The 19,328-nt window shown below is 41.0% G+C and overlaps 1 protein-coding gene across 8 annotated transcripts in view; it reads left to right on the top strand.

The window, feature by feature from the left end:
* Positions 1-19,328, top strand: part of EYA3 (EYA transcriptional coactivator and phosphatase 3) — a 47,270-nt gene that overhangs the window by 23,908 nt on the left and 4,034 nt on the right. For 5 of the 8 annotated variants that reach the window (XM_035345449.1, XM_035345453.1, XM_035345450.1 and 2 more), the window contains 11 exons: positions 4,021-4,158; positions 8,876-8,958; positions 10,463-10,646; positions 11,999-12,138; positions 12,495-12,578; positions 13,094-13,183; positions 14,949-15,007; positions 15,953-16,113; positions 18,190-18,304; positions 18,716-18,837; positions 19,109-19,209. In XM_035345449.1, the coding sequence (XP_035201340.1) occupies positions 4,021-4,158; positions 8,876-8,958; positions 10,463-10,646; positions 11,999-12,138; positions 12,495-12,578; positions 13,094-13,183; positions 14,949-15,007; positions 15,953-16,113; positions 18,190-18,304; positions 18,716-18,837; positions 19,109-19,209 (1,277 nt within the window). The remainder of the gene's footprint in view (positions 1-4,020; positions 4,159-8,875; positions 8,959-10,462; positions 10,647-11,998; positions 12,139-12,494; positions 12,579-13,093; positions 13,184-14,948; positions 15,008-15,952; positions 16,114-18,189; positions 18,305-18,715; positions 18,838-19,108; positions 19,210-19,328) is intronic. The other 3 variants (XM_035345455.1, XM_035345456.1, XM_035345454.1) reach the window with 2 other exon arrangements.

Below are 19,328 nucleotides of genomic sequence, written 5' to 3' on the forward strand. Positions count from 1 at the left end.
TGATGTTTGCTGCTTTGCTGCTTCTGCACTTCTAGCGCAGTGCCTTCCAGTAAGGTTCAAATATGTCCGTTGTGATTTCTGAACTCTCCAGTCATTCCTTCAGGAAAGCTTGTCCCTGGAAAGATGAATGAGCATGGAGAGGTTTGATGCTGTGTCACAGAACTGTAGAGTGGTTTGGGCTGGGAGGGGCCTTTGAAGATCATCTAGTCTAAGTCCTCCATCATGTCCAGACCCAAGTCTTCAGTTGCCACTGTAGTTTGTCTGCTATCTTTCTAAACACTGTACTCCTTGCCTTTTTTTTGTGAATTAGTGTTGGGTGTTGTCAGTCGGTTACTGCCAGACCGCGCCTGACTCTGTGGTATGGTCATTGGAATGTACTCTTCTTCCCAGGGTGCCTTCCCTTTGCTTTCACCGTCTTCTGGTGCATCTAAACAGTGACTGGTGGTGTCGTTTCCTTCACTTGTTCGGTGTTTACTGACAGTTTGTTGTGGACAGTGCACTGAGGCTGCTTCTCTGTATTTTACTGTGCTGTGTGTACTTTTTTGTTTGTTTGTTTGGTTTGGTTTTATAGGCCAAGATGTTTTAAAAAGGTATTTTAGACCTGTCTGTGAAATTTTCATGGTGGAGTGGTAGATTTTTTTTTTGGTAGTGTTTTGTTTGTCTGTGTGGTGTTTTGTTGGTGGCAGTGATGTTTTTTTACTTTTTTTTTTTTTTTTTTTTAATTCAAAGTCTGTTGAATTTGGCAGTAATTAGCTAATTAACTGTTAATTCCTGCTGTTGCATTCAAAGTATCTTCTGAAGACCTAGGCAAGAGATCAGCATTTTCTATTAACTTCATAGCAACTTTTGTCCATTAAATATTTTTTGAAATGTGATCAATTACTGAAATGCATTGGTAAATTTTTCACGGACTACTACTAAATACCCGATTTTTTTTTTAGTCTGAATTTAAGTGTTAGGGAAATATTAAAAGTGCCATTTCCAGTATGATTTCCATTACTGGAGTAGTACCTATGTGATCATACCGAGAAGGTGGACAGGTCAGGTGGAGTGTTGAGGACTAAATATGCATGGTGCAATGGGAAGTCTAGAAATTGTCTACTCATAGTATCTTCATTGAGCAAGTGAGAACTTGGCCAGCTAGACCAGGTGTTTTACCAGCACATCAAAGGGTCTTCTTCAAAGGTTTGCATGTCTTATTACTGTGCATTTGCTTCTATGTCAAAAAGAAGGCGGCATGGATTTCTTAACTGGAGCAAGGCAGGTCTATTTTATGTGCGAAGTTGAAGCAAGCTGACAAACACAAGTATAGTCTTGAGATCACTCAGTTCAGGGTGCTGCCTTTGGAGAAGAGATGGCCTTCTGTGTGTGTGTGTATATATACACATATATGTATATATATATATATGCCCGTTTGTCACTTGTCCTTGTGCTGGAATAATGTTTTTTGGTGTTTAGTGCTCTGGTGTTCAGTGCTCTGCTGACTGTTGCACACAGAACATGTTTGTGGTCTAGAGAGATGGATTTTTTTAAAAAAAAAAGAGAGTAATGACATACAAGCTGCATGTGCGTGGCTTTAAGGTTGTGTTAGAAATATTGTGGATGTGATGGTTTTCGTTAACTCCAGAAAAACATACATGTGGTAGACTATCCTGTGTGGGGCCTTTCTGTGTATGTACACGTCCTATGACATTCTTCTGCCTCAGCTGCAGTGCTGCCATCAGAGGTGCAGGAGTCTTATACCCATCTCGTCCTGCTGTCTTTGTCATCTTGGAGGCTGCACTAGTTTCTGAATGTAGGACAACAGGGAAGAATGTGCATCACCAGTGCAAGAGTGTGCCTTTCTGAACAGAATGTAGAGCATCACATAGAAGGCACACAGTGATGACAAAGACGGTTGTGGAAAGCTGGGACTGAAAGATGTCTTTACACACACCCTGAGTCCTGCACTTGCATCCAACCAACCCTACGAACACCTCTGGCATGTCTGTTTGATCTGGCTTTAAACCCAGTGTACGATGATTATCCTACAACATTCAGAGGTGGTTTGTGTTTCACCATCGCAGTGGTTAGGCACCTTGGTGTGTTCTGTGACTGATATTAATGCCCTTTGCTACATGTTCACTGGTGTTGCACTGTGAGGAGCTTTGGTTACTGTCCTCTCTAAAAACTACTTACTTAATTGAAGACTGTAGCATTACCTTTCTAGACTAAAGAAAAACAATGCCTTCTACTCTCCTTAAAGGATGTTTCCCATATGTTTTGTCCTGGAATTTCTGCAATATGTTTGCAGTCATTCTTAAATCAGCTTTTCCCTTTTGTTTGCGGATTATCATGGTTCTCAAGGTTTGAAACCGTAACAAAAGCAAGAACCAAAACCCTGAGTGGCTATACAGATAGACAGATGGTTGTGTTAATTTGACTCATAGGTGACTGACTGATTTATTTACATACCAAATCTCAAAGAACCATTGCAGAATTTGATTCTGACAAAGCTGCAATGAGGAGAGAGCTCTTGCAGATACCCCTCATCTGGCTCTAGGATCTCCTGTGACCTTCTGCCTAAGAGACTCCGAGCTCTCGTAGCCAATGGCTCATACTGCTGGAGCAGCTGAAAGGCTGCAGTTGTTTAGTTGTTTTTTGTAGCCATGATGCTGGTGCTTTCCTCCTTGAATTGGAAGGGGTTTAAGACAGAGGTTGGTCTTTCTGCTGGCCCTGAGCTTTTTGCTTAGCTACAGATGTCCTTTGTCCCTCTGCTTTGCACGCTCCTGCTTGTTTTTAAGTAGATCTCAGCTAATTCCTGCTTTTTTACTGCAGGCCAGGGAGAAATGCATTTAACTGGCTGTAGGTTAACCCCAGGCAGGTTAGACTTTTGCCGTGGGGACTGCAGCAGCTTTAACTACTAGATGTATTTCATACTTTGGGTTGATAATTTTGAGTCATTAATCCCATAAAAATGTGACTTCAGCATCCTTTTATCATGTCAGTCTGGTATTGAAAGAATGAACATACTTTTCTTCTACCCACTCTTAAAAATGCAGTGTCTTATTCCAAGGGAAATTTTTTCTACTTCCTAGAAACAAATCTTGGTCCAGGAGGGTGGAAAAGTTGGAGCATTTTGAATATTTTACAATCATCTTTCAGACCCCAGCTGGATTCCCGGGACTTACAATGGCAAGAAACAGAAACGATGAAATCTGAATTCAGAAACAAAAACAAAACAAACAAACAAACAAACAAAAAAAAACACAAAACAACAACAACAAAAAAAGGCGCTTGAAGAGTCCTGAAGAGCCAGGCCCCAGATGAGTTACTGCAGTCAGATGCTGTTGTCACCACTGTCAGTGCAGCAGACTAGGCCTTAACACAGTGCCTGAGCTGAAACCACACTTCCTGTGTGTGCCTTGTACATACAAATTAAAAATCACATTGCTGTATGTGTGCTTTGGCCATTATTGTTACAAATACTTTCTAGAATGGCAGAAAAGTTAGAGGAAACTTTCAGATCCCCCCCCCCCCCGTGGTTTAGCTCCATTTTCTCTTATGTCAGTCTATGAAAATTACTGACTTTTAGCTCGTTTTTAAGTGTTTGACCCAAAACCCAGTGAAGCAGTAGAAGTGTTGACCTTGACATTAACTGATACCAACCCCAGCCTCTCTATGTAATCGCTGAGGTCATTTACAATGCTGTGAAACTCAGCCCAAAACATCAGAGGTATTAGCAGTTCCTTTATACCTACGTGGCAGTGAGTCTTACTGTTACACTAATGGGTTTTTAATTGAAAACTTTGGAAATTGGTCTTGGTGGTGGTTTTAATTTTCTCTTTCAGCAAGTTTTGTCAGCAGCTCTAACCCATGTGCTGCCTGATAATCAGGGCTTCCTAATGCAGAAATTAAACATTTTCCATGTGTGATATGTTCCTTGCTTTTGTGACAAGCAAAACATCTTAATCAGAGGGAGCAGCATGCTGTTTGGTCCCAGCATATTTGTTTATAACTGGTCCAATTTATCTGATTCAGGTGCACTGTGGCCAGGTATGAAACCTGAAAGTGGTTTAATTCAGACTCCATCTACAAGTCAGCACAGTGTTCTTACCTGCACTACAGGGTTAACCACAAGCCAGCCCAGCCCAGCACATTATTCTTATTCCATTGAAGGTAACTTGGCATGGTTTTTATCTGCATCTCTCTCCACCTAATTGAGTATAGATACCACAAATAGAGAGGCTTGCACGTTTGTTCTTGGTTTGTGCATGCTTCTTTATGCTTTGTCTCTTTCCTATTTGAGCGTGTGTATGTGTTTGGTTTTGTATTTGCTATGTACCTCTGTATGCACCAGGCTGGCTTGGTGGTGCCATGCTGATGGACTTAACAGGGTGAAGAGCAAATGGGATGGGGAAAAGAGACTAAATGTTGTGTTCTTGCATGCCTTTACTGGGAATGTTCTTGCAGCTTGTTGTTGTTGGTCTTTAACTTGAAGTCAGTAAATGTACTGACTCATGCTGGATTTTTTAAAATTTCCTTCTGGCAGTAGAAGGCTCATATATTATATGTACATGTACCCCCCCCCCCCGCCCCCCGACCAGGATATATTGCTTGTCTTGCTGTGTGAGGCCTCCAGCTTGGTAGCTCTACTAGAAAGTGGATTTGTGATTACAGAACTAGTCTACAGATATTCCCACTGCCAGAAGTGTCCCATCTAAGAAGCTGTGTGCTGACTTTCACCAGCTTCCATAGCAATTAGCTTATGGCAAATATGCGCAAATAGTTAGCCTTTTTTTTAGACTGGATTTTTGCCATTTGCATTTGGGTGATGAAGTATGAAAATTTGTCTCTAAAGCTTGTAGGAAGCATTTCAGGAATACTTAATCTATTTCATGTGTAATATTTTCATAGAATAACTCAGGGACTTCAGGAATCTTTAGTCCATCCTCCTGCTCAAAGAATGGTTGGCACTGAATTCAGACCAGGCTGCTCAGGGCTTTATCCATTTGGGATTCACAAATCTCCAAGGATCGGAGTTTCACCACCTCCAGTGACAGACTGTCATCATGATTTTTTTTGTCAAGTCAGAGCATCTTCTCCTTCATGATCTGACCGTTTGACCATTTATCTCTTTCTCTGTCTGTGTACCTGCATAAAGAACCTGGTGCTGTCTTCTTGATTACTTCCTTGTAGATATTGCAGGCTGACGTTAGGTGCCCCAAAGCCATCTCTTCTCCAGCCTGAAGAAGCCCACTGCCCCCAGCATCCCCTCGCAGGGCACGTGTTCCAGCTTCTGACCGTTTGGGTGGTCCTGTGACAGATCTGTTCAAGTTCAGCAGCATTTTTTATGGGCTTGAGGACCAAAACTGAATGTCATATCCAGATGTGTTCTAATGAGTGCCAAGTAAAGGAGAATAATTAGGTAATAGATTTTTTTTTTTTTTTTTAGCATGTCTTTTACTTATAGGAAAGACATTTTATGTCATGGTACATGCTCAGCCCTGCTTCATTGTGACAGTAAATGGCAGAGTGTAGAGTTTATTCTCATTTTACTTCTCACGTTCATAGTTTATGATTAGAAGTACACCACTGGAAATCTACCATTCTTTAAACATAATTCTTCTCCAGGTACTTCAACTGGCAGAATAAATGGTAATGTTTTATAGCACTAGCCCTAATTGCAAAGGGGAATTTATCAGAAATAGTTCTGCATAATATGACCTCAAGCAGTTTTGTCAGCTGATATGCCACAGCAAGCAGGTAAATTCCTGGGAATAAATGAGGTAAAAGATATCCCTGGTCAGTCCTCACTTCACAGAAGGATTTTAAAATACTCAACCTGTGCCTCTGTAAGAATGTGGCCTAGGAGTCTCATGTTGTGAGGAGAGTTTCCCTTCAGACTGCTCTTTGAAAGTGTGAAAAAATCACCTGAATTGTGTAAGTGCTATTGCTTTTCTGTAAAACATGCTGCAAACTGGCAGGAAGCTCTTCCTTTTTTGGTTTCCACTGAAGGGTCAAGTCTGCACTTGGACTGGTGGTGCAGGGGAGGTGGTGGAGAACAGGAGCTGGAAGGATGGACAAAGACCATTGATCTCTTGAAGATCTCGGCCCCCCCCCCCCCCCCCAAACAAACAAACAGAGTGCTAAACAGTTGTATGGTGCTGCTGGCCCAACGGGCATGTTTACAGTGCATGATCAATATACAGTTTAGTCTGCAGACTAATGCTGGACTGAACTAATATGATATTTAAACCCTGGTAATAGGTCAGATGCACTTAGTGACTGAGAATTTTGCTTTTTGTACTCATGCAAGCTGTAGCTGTGGTGGCAAGTAGCACAAGTAGCAGAGGCTCTGTGAAGCGCTGACAGTGACATGGGAAGGATGGCTGCTTCTTGCCTCACCTCTTCCTTCCATATGAGCAAAGCAGCCAAGTGAAATGTAAAATGCATTAATTACCATTTCCCTTCCCAGCACACGAAGCAGCTTGAAAGAGGACCTTTGAAAACAACTGAAGCAAAACAGAATGGGATGAACGAGGCAGGGGAGTTAGGGATGAAAGCTCTGAAGATGAGCTCTGGAAGTGGGGGAGAAAAAGAGAAATCAGAAGAGAAAAAGAGACACGGCAGCTTCAAGGCAAAGACTGGTGTTTACAGGTCCATTAAAACTGAGATCATGAAATGATCATGAAAAGTCCCTTCTGGCACATCCATGCAAAACATTTTTATGTGGTTTTGGCCCATTTACAGGCAAAGGTGCTGACCCCCAGTGCAGAAGGAATTGCTTGATCTAGGTAGTGGAAGCCATTTGTAAAGATCTGATGTGTTACATTTTATAGATACAGGATAATTAAAAAAGTAATATTGGAATGAGACTGGAGTTAAGATAAACAATGAAGATGGGGACTGGGGGGGTCTGTGTTTTTACCAGAGTCCCAGCTCTTGGAAGTTTTTGGCTATGTTTATTTTTTAACTTCTGTGTTCCATCTCAGTGGAGAAGCAGCCTCTTCAGTGCACTACAGATGTGAATCTCTTTCTGTTTTCTCTCCATGATAATTTTGAGCGATGTGGTAGAACAACTTTGGTAGTTAATTTCTTCTAGCTTCCCAGCAGCTTCATTCTGTTAGCAAGGAGCTTTTCTGGAGATCCGTGCTTTCCAGTACCCTACAAGGTGGCATTTTCTTACTATAAACAGCAGCTTTAATTGTTTCTGTAATATGTATAGTTAAAAGGATTTTTATTTGGAAACTATCCCTTGCTCTTCAGCAATTGCATTTGAGGAGTATCTGTCAAGTCCCTGGCTCTCACAGCTCCTGCTTCTAGTAGCTGCATAGCTACAACATGCACTTGAATATCTTCATTGTCATTATTACTGTTTAGTGCAGCCTTTTCCTTTTTCTAAATGTTCACCCCCCAAAACTTTCTTCCACCTGTTTTTGAACACTATTGCTCCTATTTATGAGGGGATTCCCAGGGGCTAATCACTTGCCTTTATTTTTGCTTCTGTAGAGAGGCCACTTTACATTTCCCACCTCTGGTAAATACTGTGTATTTCTGCACTTCTTTTAAGATATATTTCTTTTTTTTTTTTTCATCCTTTTTGAGGCATATTTTGGATCGATTCCTCTTTCCAGGAGCTATTTACCAGGTAGTACCTGTGCTTGCTGTAACACAATGTATATTGATTAAGAGTTCGTGGTGGTCTGTTGCCCTTTGCAGCTTCCCTGGGGTAGAAAGACTGAAGTCTTCAGGATGTTGAGTTCTTCAGTCTTGGGGTGAATTCTGCATGGATGTTATTTGCAGAAAGGCTTTTCTCAGAATGATGGTAAAGTAGGTGATACTGTGGAATTCTGCAAGTCTTTTCATTAAGTGTCTAACAATTTTTGGTTTTATTTGTGTGTAAATAAATTACGTTTAGCAGAATAAAATATTTATTTGTTGGCATTTGCTTTAGTACATGCTGTTTATGTTCGTGCTTATTCCTTTATTTGTTTTCACTAATCCTTGAGGTTCCTGAAACTCTGTAGAGTAATGTTTAATGTTATGGCCCTGTTGCTGTAAAATCATCAAATCTGCTAAATGACATATAGCAGATGCCATTAGTTGTTCCCAGAAGGTCTAGTGGCCTCTTACGTGCTTTAAAAGAACTGAATGTAGTGATGTGAAGAGTATTAAACGTCTTAAAATTCTTACTAACAACTAGATGTCTCTAACAATTTGTCCTACATGCTGTTGACAAATTATTTCAGAAACTCTCATCCAAAAACTAGTTGTAATCTTACAGGGATATATATGGGGAGATGTATTCACTTATCCAGTAGGAAGCGCCCTTTTTATATTTTTGAAATATTTTTACTCTTTCATTATTTTTTTATTCTAATTAAACTAAATACACTAATTTCAATGCAAACAGATAAGCATTTTGTTATTGAACTGATTTAAACACACTTCATATCGGTTGTTTATTCTGATTCATTTTTAATTTCTAATAATTAAACATCAGAATGTGATTTCTGTCTTCTCAAAACTTTTAGTAAAGGTATGTAGCCATTCCGATTTAAACTCCAGTTGCTTAGCAGGCACAGAGGGGGAAAAAATCTTTTTAAAAGCTTTAGGTAAAATTTCTGAAACACTTGAAACTGGTGTTTTTAAAGATCACTGTATGTCAGCTCTGCTCCCCTTTAAGCCTGGTGGAAATGTAACTAGTTTCAAGATACACCCCAATGCTTCTTTGGCCATTACAAGCAGAGTTCTGCTGGAAGCACAAATGCTTGCACCTAAGCCAGTAAGAACTTATTAACTTATTTTACATCTTAGGTTGCTCTTGTCTCTCGTATTTCTCTTGAAACATATATATATATATATATATATGAAGTAATTCTTAATTTTACAGCATCAACTACCAATGCCAATCCAGTCTCTACGTCCTCAACTGTTGTCAATATTTCTACATCAGCCGTAGCCAGCATCTCACAGGTAAAATTTCTTTCTTGCTATATTTAAGTTCAGCATCTCATTCACCTTTGTTTAACACGTTATTCAAACTAATGAAAGAAAGCAAAATATTTGCACAACTTGAAGTAGAGCACAATGGTTACTAAAATTACAGGGTTTGATATGTTACTCGAAGTCAGCAAAATTGCTCTTGCTCCGTCTTTGACCATGATGTTCTTCCCTTTGGCCTTTACAGCAAACTTATTTGAGCTGTCCATAGCTCTGTCCTTATCTGCTGATTGTGTGGTGAATCTTAAACAGAGCACTGAGATCTCTTCATGAGAGATACTGGAGAAGAAACAATAGAACTATTATTAGAACCAAACTACAGGGAGGGTTATAGTTGCACGTCTTTTGAATACCATTGATCTCCCTCAGCAAGAAAGGAATTTATGTTGTATGCAATCACAACAGTTCAGTGAGATATGCATTCTGATAGTTAAAATAAAACAAAATCAAAAAGCCCTGAGGCTAACACAGAGAGCCCTTTCCCCTTACACTGTGACCTACTATGGGTAATAGATAGCACTGCTTTCTCCCTGCAGGCAGCAGTTAACTGACAGTCTGAATATTCAGATATTACAAAGGAGCCCTTCAACATCACAGCTTTGCAGAAGGAGAATACAGGAGCTGTGGGAAATCCAAGTGTTAAAGCAAATTCCTTGTATATTTACACTGCTGCTTTTTAAGTTTCTTTTGTTAGCATAAACTTGCTTAGAATTTTAAGGAGAAAAGCTTTCCTGGATAGTAATGCAGACTGAGGTGTCTGATGTATGTTCACAAATCCATGAAGCTCCCTGAGTGAACTGGGAGCATGCAGTGTGCCAGAAGAATGTGACATGGCACTTAGAGGGTGGCTACTTTCTTTACTATTAGTAGCAGAAATGAAAATCCTCAAGTATAGCTTGAGTTCAGGAGCCCTCTGATTTCAGTGATCAACTTTGAAACGAGTAAATTGTCTTCAGAAATAGATCTTTCATCACAGTGTGCAATTTAATTACTTTCTGAAGACAGGTCATGAGTAAAGGCACTTTATCCTTTAGCTCTTGTGGCTGGGATCATATTCTGAGCCAATGCCAGGGCCGTTCTCTATCACTGTCAGTACATCTGACAAAGCAAGACAAAGACACAAATTCCAAAAGACAAGAGAGTGGACTGATGCCTTGGCATCAACTCAATGCTCCCCTGTTACTATCACATAATTCATATAAATTCATTTTTGAAGAAACTAGAGTCAGAGGAAAGGCCCTGTGGTTTCTGGCCTTCTGTGAATTTAGCTGCTGTGGAGGCCATCGGGAAGTCATCTCTCTCAATCCTTTTTTGAGGATTTCCTACATGTGTGGAAGGAAATAGCATAATGTCAAAGTCAGACTATGCTCTTGCTGACATTTTTCTTTGACAGGCATATTCTAGTATAAAAGTCACCATGATATAGAATGTTTTCTTAAAGGAGTGTCCTATCATAACTGATCCTTCCCTCTAATAGGAATATCCTACGTACACAATCCTTGGCCAAAGTCAGTACCAGACGTGTTACCCAAGTTCTGGCTTTGGGGCCATAACACCAGCAGACAGCAGCGCGGAGAGTACTACATTAGCAACAACTACGTATCCGACTGAAAAACCAAACGCCATGGTGCCTACACGGACGGTGCAGAGACATTCCTCTGGTAATGATTGCATCTTTAACAGAGTGGCATCTGTAACAGGGTGGCTAATGCCTTTGATAAACAATACAGTGTGCAGACATGGAAAAAACTTTATTTCAAAATGTGTAATTGAGCTGCTGTGCTTTGTATGTGAACAGATCTGCATAGTATTAAGTTACCTGAATGGCCAAGTTGTTAACATTCTCAGTAATATTTTCTTAGTTCAAGAGTACTCTTGAGTTCACCATTCTACATGAATTTTCATAGGAATTGGTCAATGCTCATTAATTGCTTTATGCTCAAGACCCAGACTGAATTCAAAAGCTTTCAAGTTGGCTTGGCTCCAGAGCCAAAAACTGGTCCAGGTCATCCATTTGGTAACCCTGAATGAGGACATGGATGACCCTATGCCTTTCTGCATTCCTGATAGAGTTCTGGTCCTATTTCTGAATAAGTCAGGCAGGCACCTGGGATGTTAAATCTTCTGTGTGAAGTGTTAATAGAGGTTTCAGTGGGTGTCTCCCATTGTCATAGTACTCTGCACATCAAAAACATTTACTGAGTGGTGTTGCTTTACCCTTTCTCTGTGAGAGGAGTTCTTACCCGTTGGAGAATTGGCTCTATAATGTATCCCTTTTCAGTCAAGGCCATGCTGCTTGGCGAAGCCTTTGTCTCCAGGGCCAACTACATCCCTGTGTTTTTTTGTTTGTTTGTTTGGGGGGGAATGGTTGGGCAATGTAGCTGTAGTCTGTCTCGTGTACAGTCAGCATCATGCTGTGGATTTGTGTACAATGAACATACTCCAGATAACTCCATACACTGGCGATTGCTTAACTGTTACTCTAAAGATACTTTGCAGTGGAACAGGAGGGAGTAGTGTATGCTGAAAACAGCCTGTCTCATATAGGGTTGCTCAACACAGAAAAATCATGTCATTAGCCCAAGAAATCTAGGATGGACAGGCATTACTCAATACTTCCCTTTGTACTGTCATTCCAGGTTAAGAGTTTCTGACAGAAACTCTCAAGAAGCATTAAAAGAAACAATTGAAGAGTAAAGCAGTGCTAGGATAGTGAGACTTTTGTGGGATTTACAGGCCTTAGGTTGAAGGGTGCTATGTCTTTTACTGCAGCAGAATGCAGTAAGTAGGTCAATCCTGACAGGTACTGAATTCAGGAGACAAAGCTGTTTTCAAATGATGGGACAAAGAAATAATATTTTATGTTTTAACAATGGTTCGACTACTATTGCTTCAATAAAGCAAGATAATGTCTTACCTGTTGCAGGGGAAGCTCGTGGTCAAATGCTGAGTTTTGTGTTGGTGTTTGTTTTGAGACATGAGGGGATGAGAGCTCTGTGACTTCTTTCTGCAGGAGATGCATCCACAAGTCCATCATTGTCAAGAGCAACAGCAAGTAAAGAGTTAGATGAGCAGGCAAGAAAAAACATCCCTGGGAAGAACAGAGGGAAGAGGAAAGCAGACACCTCCTCCTCACAGGACAGTGAACTGGAGGTAACTACTAATGTTGTTTTCTACAGGTAGCATTACAGAATGGTGTGGTGGTAAAAGTTCTCTCCTCCTCCTAGTGATAGGACAAGAGGGAATGGCCTCAAGTTGCACCAGGGAAGGTTCAGGTTGGAAATTAGGAGACATTTCTTCTCAGAAAGAGCAGTCGGACAACAGGTTGCCCTGGAGGTGGTGGAATCACCATCCCTCGGGGTGTTTAAGAAAAGATTGAATCTGGTGCTTAAGGACATGGTTTAGCAGGTGATATTGGTAGTAGGGAGATGGTTGGACCAGATGATCTTGGAGGTCTTTTCCAACCTTTATGATTCTATGATTCTGACTTGATTTTATTCTCTACCCAGCGAGTGTTTCTCTGGGACCTGGATGAGACCATCATAATCTTCCATTCACTTCTCACAGGGTCTTACGCTCAAAAATATGGCAAGGTAATGCTGTCTTTTATGTGGAAAAAAAACATGTATTATACAGAAGTAAATGTTAATCTCTGGAAAAGGAATAGAAAATGCTATTTTGTTTTAAATGTGTAATATGATACTTCTAATTTGTTGCAAATTGGAGGGGAAAAAAGGAACGCTAGATTTGGCTTTATACAAAGTTAGATTATTAAGATCACAAACACTTCCTTCTAACAATGTCAGACTGCTTTTGTCTTTATTGGAAATCATTGAGGACACAGTACAGAAGAAGTATTTTTTCTCATTCAAAATACATTGAAGAGTTTAGAATGTATGTGTTGCTTCTAAAAGTGCTTCAGTCCCTGCCATGAAGTACTGAAGTGCTTTTTTTAACATTTAGAGTCAACATATTACCAGATGGAATTACATCATTCTTGATAGGCATTTGAAATACTGTACAAAGTAACTGATGAAAGAGATTAGTCATAACTTACTTTTAGCCTGCAACCATGATAAGTTTACATTTTCTCTTTTTGTTTTGTCAGGATCCAACTCTAGTGATTGGCTCTGGTCTGTCAATGGAGGAGATGATTTTTGAAGTAGCTGATACTCACCTGTTTTTCAATGACTTAGAGGTACATGGCAAATATTTTTTGAAAAGCAAAACTCCATATTAATTAGAGTTACACTGCAGAGTTTGTGAAGGCAGATGTGCTTCACAGCAAGTCAATAATGAATAATGGTATGCCAAAACTTAAGTGGTTCTAAGCACAGCCAAATCAAAGGGGTGTTTGTTCTCTTTTATCTGAGACGGGCATCCTGGACACTTCGAGTGTCATGAGCTCTCCTAGCTCTCCTATGGGTTTCTACTTGTACCTGAAAACATTAAAGAGTGATGCCTACTTTGTATAATAGTTTCAGTCTGGACTGGTAAGCACTTGGCTTTCACTGATGCTATATTTGAAATAGAGACCAGAGATCTGGAGAAAAAGGTGACCTGTAGAATGTTAGTTCTTGGGGCTTTGGCTAAACAAAAGACAGTCTCAGCCAGTGAACCAGTAGGTCACACTGACTGTGTAACAACTATGAAGGATGTGCTTCTACAGATAAGCAGACTGTACCTACGGAGGTGCTATCCTCCATTCTTGCAAGCTATCTTTGCTGCTCTCCCATTCCTTTTCTTCTTGAGGGACTTCTGTTCAGCGCCCATCCTCTTTCATGCACAGTATTCTTTGCCAAATTAAATACATCTGTCTGTTCTGCATTTTCACAGAAGCTGAATATAAATTTTGCTTGAATTGTGGCAATACCCATGCTATGACATTATCAGATAGTAGTGAAAAGACTAATGCAAGCTATCTGGGGAGGTGTGAAATTTTGGCATAGTCTGGAATTTAGTGGTTGGAAACAGATTTCCTGACTTTTGTCATCTTTGAAATTTGAGCACAAAAATATGGATTCATGAACCTAATTTGCAGAATTTACAGGTCTAATTTAAATCTTATTAAGGCTGAATATGAAGAGTGACCAGTTAAATGTAGATGCATCACCGGTGTACATGGTGGGAAAACACAAGATGTTTTTGTTAATGCAAATGGAAACTTAAATTAAGTTTATATTTATGGCAGCTGTGAATTCTACAAAAGTGGTAATGACAGTTACATCTCTGCCCCAGGGGGAAAAAAAGTCTCTTGTGCTGGGAGGATAGTCACTGACATGTGAACTATGTAGTCAACATCACTCACTGCTGTTGGTACTAGTTGCAGTGGGAAATTTTTGAGGTGGGGAAAATTTGCTTGTAGTTCTAAGGTATTTGCAGTTTATCTCTGGGTTAAGTCAGCTGTACTAAAAAGCAATGTCAAAGCAATAAGGTATTGATATTTCAATACAAGATTTATGCTGTGGATCACTAGTAAGAAAATTGACTATTATGTTATTGTTTAAAAGGAGTATCATCAGTTGACCAGATAATATGGTTTGGGGGTACTTTTGCTTTTGTTTAGCTTGTTTTTGTGAAATGGCATAAGGGTTTCAGATGATAAGTGAATTATCAGTTCAACTTGTTCAGCAAGTGTTGAGGTTTCTTTTTTGCAGACAAAATGTCATAGAAACGTGATTTTTTTTTCTGACCTTTCTGGCTTCAAATCCCTCTCTTGGCAAGGACTCATAGGTGGTGCAAAGTAAAACAAAGCAAATGGAAGTACTGGAAAACAAAGCTAATGGAAGCTGTGTATAGGTTTGTGGAGACAGTATAGCTGTGTTTGGTATTGTTGGCAAATGTGAAGGGATCATTCTGTATCATGCTTCTTTTAATCTGCAAAGTTTGGTATGTTTCTGGATTACAACAGTGGCTTCTGTTTTTTTTTTTTTTTTTTTTTTTTTTTCCCCTGTTTTAAACAGGAGTGTGACCAGGTACACATAGAAGATGTGGCATCTGATGATAATGGCCAAGATTTAAGGTGACGTACTGAAGAATGCATTAAACGTATAGCTGATGCAATCTGGTTTATTTTGCAGGGCTTCAGAAAGAAAACAAGCTATAATGGGGTTAAGGAATGGAGGCCAGCATTGTACAGGGTCTGAAACTCTGTCAATGCTGTTTGTTTGCTGGGTGGTTTGTTGTTGTTGTTGGTTTTTGTTTTTTTTTTTTTAGACCTACAAAAAACTTTTGGAATTATAATGGGAATTGCATTGTCGAACTGCTGAATATTACCTATATTCTCAGTGATGTGTAATGAGTGGAGAACCTGCACTCCACACTTGATGATCTTGAGTTTTGTAAGTCTCCCTACAGTTTGCACCTCCCTTTGAGCTGATTTTATACAGTCAGACGGGGATAATTATTCTACTGCATTAGTGAGTTGAACTGCATCATGGAAAGGTCTGAGAATTGCCTGTCTGTCAGGGAGAAAGAAATATGGAGAAAGTGGTGAAGCAGAACCTGCTTCCTGCAGTCATGAGCTGGTAAAGCAGCTCATCTGCTTGTGGAACTGTAGCTGTGATCTAGAGAGGTAGCTATTACGTTTGGAAAATAGTACATGGGGATTTATCACTGCAGAACGAGAGAGGTTAGTGGAAAGGATGTTCTGTATTGCAGAGAAGTAAGTGAAGAGCAAAAGTTGGTTTTGCATTGGGGCTATGCAAGAGAAGTTGAATCAATAAATTTCAGTACAGCAGTTGAAAGCTGAAAGCAAGTGTGGGTGGGTATTAGAGCACATTGCCCAGAGTAGCTGGCCTCCGCCATCAGGGGTGCAGTGGTGGTTGTGCAGAGTTCTTCTTCATGGTGCTTTTCTAGCTGCTGTCAGAGCTGAAATCTACAACCCAGCCAGAGGGGTCACAGTGGCTCTGCTGCTGTGGCATATGTAATAGATCTGTTTTTTTGTTTTGTTTTTGTTTTTTAATAGCAACTACAATTTCTCCACGGATGGCTTCAGTGGCTCAGGAAGTAATGCAAATCACAGTTCATCAGTTGGTGTCCAAGGTGGAGTGGACTGGATGAGAAAACTGGCATTCCGCTACCGCAGGGTACGAGAGATCTACGATAAATACAAAACTAATGTTGGAGGTGAGTGTTCCCATGCACCAGTATCTGGAGCACTAACCAGAGTTTGTAATACCAGACTTGGTTCTTCTTGGTAGCTGTTCCATACAGTAGTTTTTGCTTTCCTAAACATTTGAACATGAAAATTAACCATTCTGCTAATGCTAAATAGGATCATATCTCTGTGTAATCTAAGAGGCTGCATCTTCCAAAACTGAACAGTATTCCAGTGTGCTCTCTGACTTACGTAGATAGGGTTGGTCAATCAATCATGTATCTCAGAGAAGGGTTTGGTGCAGTGTCCCTTTGCTACTTTTGAATGAAAGGCTGCCTATCACCCTGTGTAGAACAGGCCTAAATGACTTATATAACATTCTGCTTAGGAGACCTTTTCACCTATGTCTTCATAAAATCATTTATTAGGCAATCGTCAAGAAGTAAAGTGTTCGTTCTTCTGGTTGCCATGCTTAGTCTGACATCTCTAAGTCTGTTTACAAAGTCACTTAAAATCTTCTGATTTTGCTTCTCTTCCAATGCCACAGCAGTAATAAAGGTGCATACTGCAACTCTATTCCACAGAAGTCAAATGTTGAAAAAGTTTCTTTTTAGTCTGAATCTTAGCATTGAGATCCCTAGGAACAGGGTGCTGCTGGAGCAGCTCATCTGACTGTGTGACAGCCTGGTGGGTTGCAGATTTGAGTACCCTTAGTCTATGGAAAAGAAGCTTGATACAACATTTTCTTTGACACGCTTTCTGAAAAACAAGCAGCCAAAAAGGGTGGTCAGAACTGTAACCATCAGCCTTAAAAAATGTATTAATAAAGTCTGCATTTCACTGTACCACAATTACCTTATTTCTGGTAGGGATCAGACATTATTTAATATTTTGCATGTGGGAAACGTGGATGTGGAGTTTTTCAGGACCTGTCTAAAGGTAAAGTAGTTGTCAGCGCAGCCTGGAATGAATCCCTCTGTGGCCTCATTGTCAGAGGACTAGAGTATATTGCGTGTAGTGAGGAGTGGTGAGGCAGGAGTGACAAGGAGTCGTATTGCATGGCTGGAAATTGGGCGGAAACAGTTTCAGACTCAAGGGGCTCTCTTTTTTCTTTTGTTTTATTAAATAATGGAAGCAGATTTGACTGTATAGCCACTGTTTTTGACCATTTGCAACTGGATGTTTTGAGAAAATGATGTTTAAAAGGCGTTAAGTACAGCTCTGTAGAGAAGGACCTGGGAGTCCTGGTGGCCAGCAGGCTGACCATGAGCTAGCAATGTACCCTTGTGGCCGAGAAGGCTGAGGGGATGCTGGGCTGCATTCAGAAGTGTTGCCAGCAGGCCAAGGGAGGGGATCCTGCCCCTCTGCTTGGCCCTACTGAGGCCACACATGGAGCCCTGTGCCCAGTTCTGGGCTCCCCAGTACCAGAGGGACATGGAGCTACTGGAGTGAGTCCAGATGAGGGCTATGGAGATGATGAGAGGACTGGAGCACCTGTCATATGAGGACAGGCTGGGAGAGCTGGGCCTGTTTAGCCTGGAGGAGACTGAAGGGAGAGCTCATCAGTGTGTATAAATACCTAAGGGGAGGGTGTTGAGAAGATGGAGCCGGTCTCCTTTCAGTTGTGCTCAGTGACAGGAGAGGCAATGGGCACAAATGAAGCACAGGAGGTTTTGGCTCAATATGAGGGGGCACTTCTTTACTGGGAGGGTGACAGAGCACTGGGACAGCCTGCCCAGAGAGGTTGTGGAGTCTCCTTCTCTGGAGATAATCAAAACCCACCTGGATGCCATCCTGCATAAGGTGCTCTAGGTGATCCTGCTCAGCCAAGGGGTCAGACCAAGTGATCTCCAGAGGTCCCTTCCAAGCTCGGCCATTCTGTGATTCTCTGATTCTGTGATTAAGATGGGAAGGGTCCTTGGGCCTGTGTGGAGCAGGAAGTCTGACGGGGTGACTGCAGGAGTTCCTTTCGCTGCTGCTGCTTGTGACCTCGCACGACACCTACTCATTTTTTGTATAAGAGTTGATACATTTTGCTGTATGTATCCTATGAACTGCACAGGGCTTACCAATGCAGCTGAGAAAATGTGTTGCTTGCTTTCCAGGCCTTCTTAGCCCACAGAAGAGGGAAGCTCTGCAGCGACTAAGAACCGATATCGAAGTGTTAACAGATTCCTGGCTGGAAACTGCATTAAAGTCCCTGCTACTCATACAGTCCAGGTATGGAAACTGGAAACGTGTATGTTGCTTTCTCAGTTATTCTCTCTTAGATTTGCATGCACTTACAGCAACGCACACAAGTATATTACTGCTGCTTGTCACAGGTTCTAGGAAATGAAGTGAATGTGTGCAGGAACCCCACTCCTGAGCACCCTTTGGGGCCTTTCTATGGCAACATCCTTTGCTAGGAAAGTCCTCTTAATAGGACTGTGCTCAGAAAATTACATTTCTTCAGGAGAGATTTTGTTTAAAACAAACAAATCAAAATCTTGGCCTACAAAGACTTGGAGAAGCAGGGCAGCAAAGTTCATGGCACTTTGGAAAGCTGAGCAAGTTGCCCAAAGTACTCTTCAGCGCTATGAGGCGTAGGTGTGCTTTTACAAGTGTGTTTTTTTGTTGTTGTTGTTTTAGAAAAAACTGTGTGAACATCCTGATCACAACCACCCAACTGGTGCCAGCTCTCGCCAAAGTTCTTCTATATGGATTGGGCGAGGTGTTTCCCATTGAAAATATTTATAGTGCTACAAAAATAGGTAAGGGTCTGTGCTGAGACACCTGGCATTGAGGTGTCTTTTGTGGGCTAGCTAGGATTTTTACACAGGAAACACAGTTTCTGCAGCTGAGAAGTGCTTGTGACTGCTGTGATGCAGCTAGCCATGTTAATAGTGGTGGCTTCTGGTCTTATGAACCAAACTGGGTTCCCAGTAAGACAAAAATGTATTTTTGTTCTGGGAAGAAGGGGTTAGTTCAGGCTTCTGTTTCTCTCTGCCTAAGGCTCATTATAGTGGTATTCTCTTTTGGCAGGCAAAGAAAGCTGTTTTGAGAGGATTGTGTCACGATTTGGAAAGAAAGTCACCTATGTAGTAATTGGAGATGGGCGTGATGAAGAGGTTGCAGCTAAGCAGGTGGGTTTCTGCAGAGGTGGGATATGGGTTGATGCACACGGAGGTTACAGTAACAGTCTTTTATTGCAAGTACTCTTTTTCCAAGGCTGAATTCTTCAGGCCAGAGGCAGAGAGGGGAA

Source organism: Oxyura jamaicensis, chromosome 23, assembly GCF_011077185.1.
Source record: "Oxyura jamaicensis isolate SHBP4307 breed ruddy duck chromosome 23, BPBGC_Ojam_1.0, whole genome shotgun sequence".
In the NCBI taxonomy this organism is placed as follows: Eukaryota; Metazoa; Chordata; class Aves; order Anseriformes; family Anatidae; genus Oxyura; species Oxyura jamaicensis.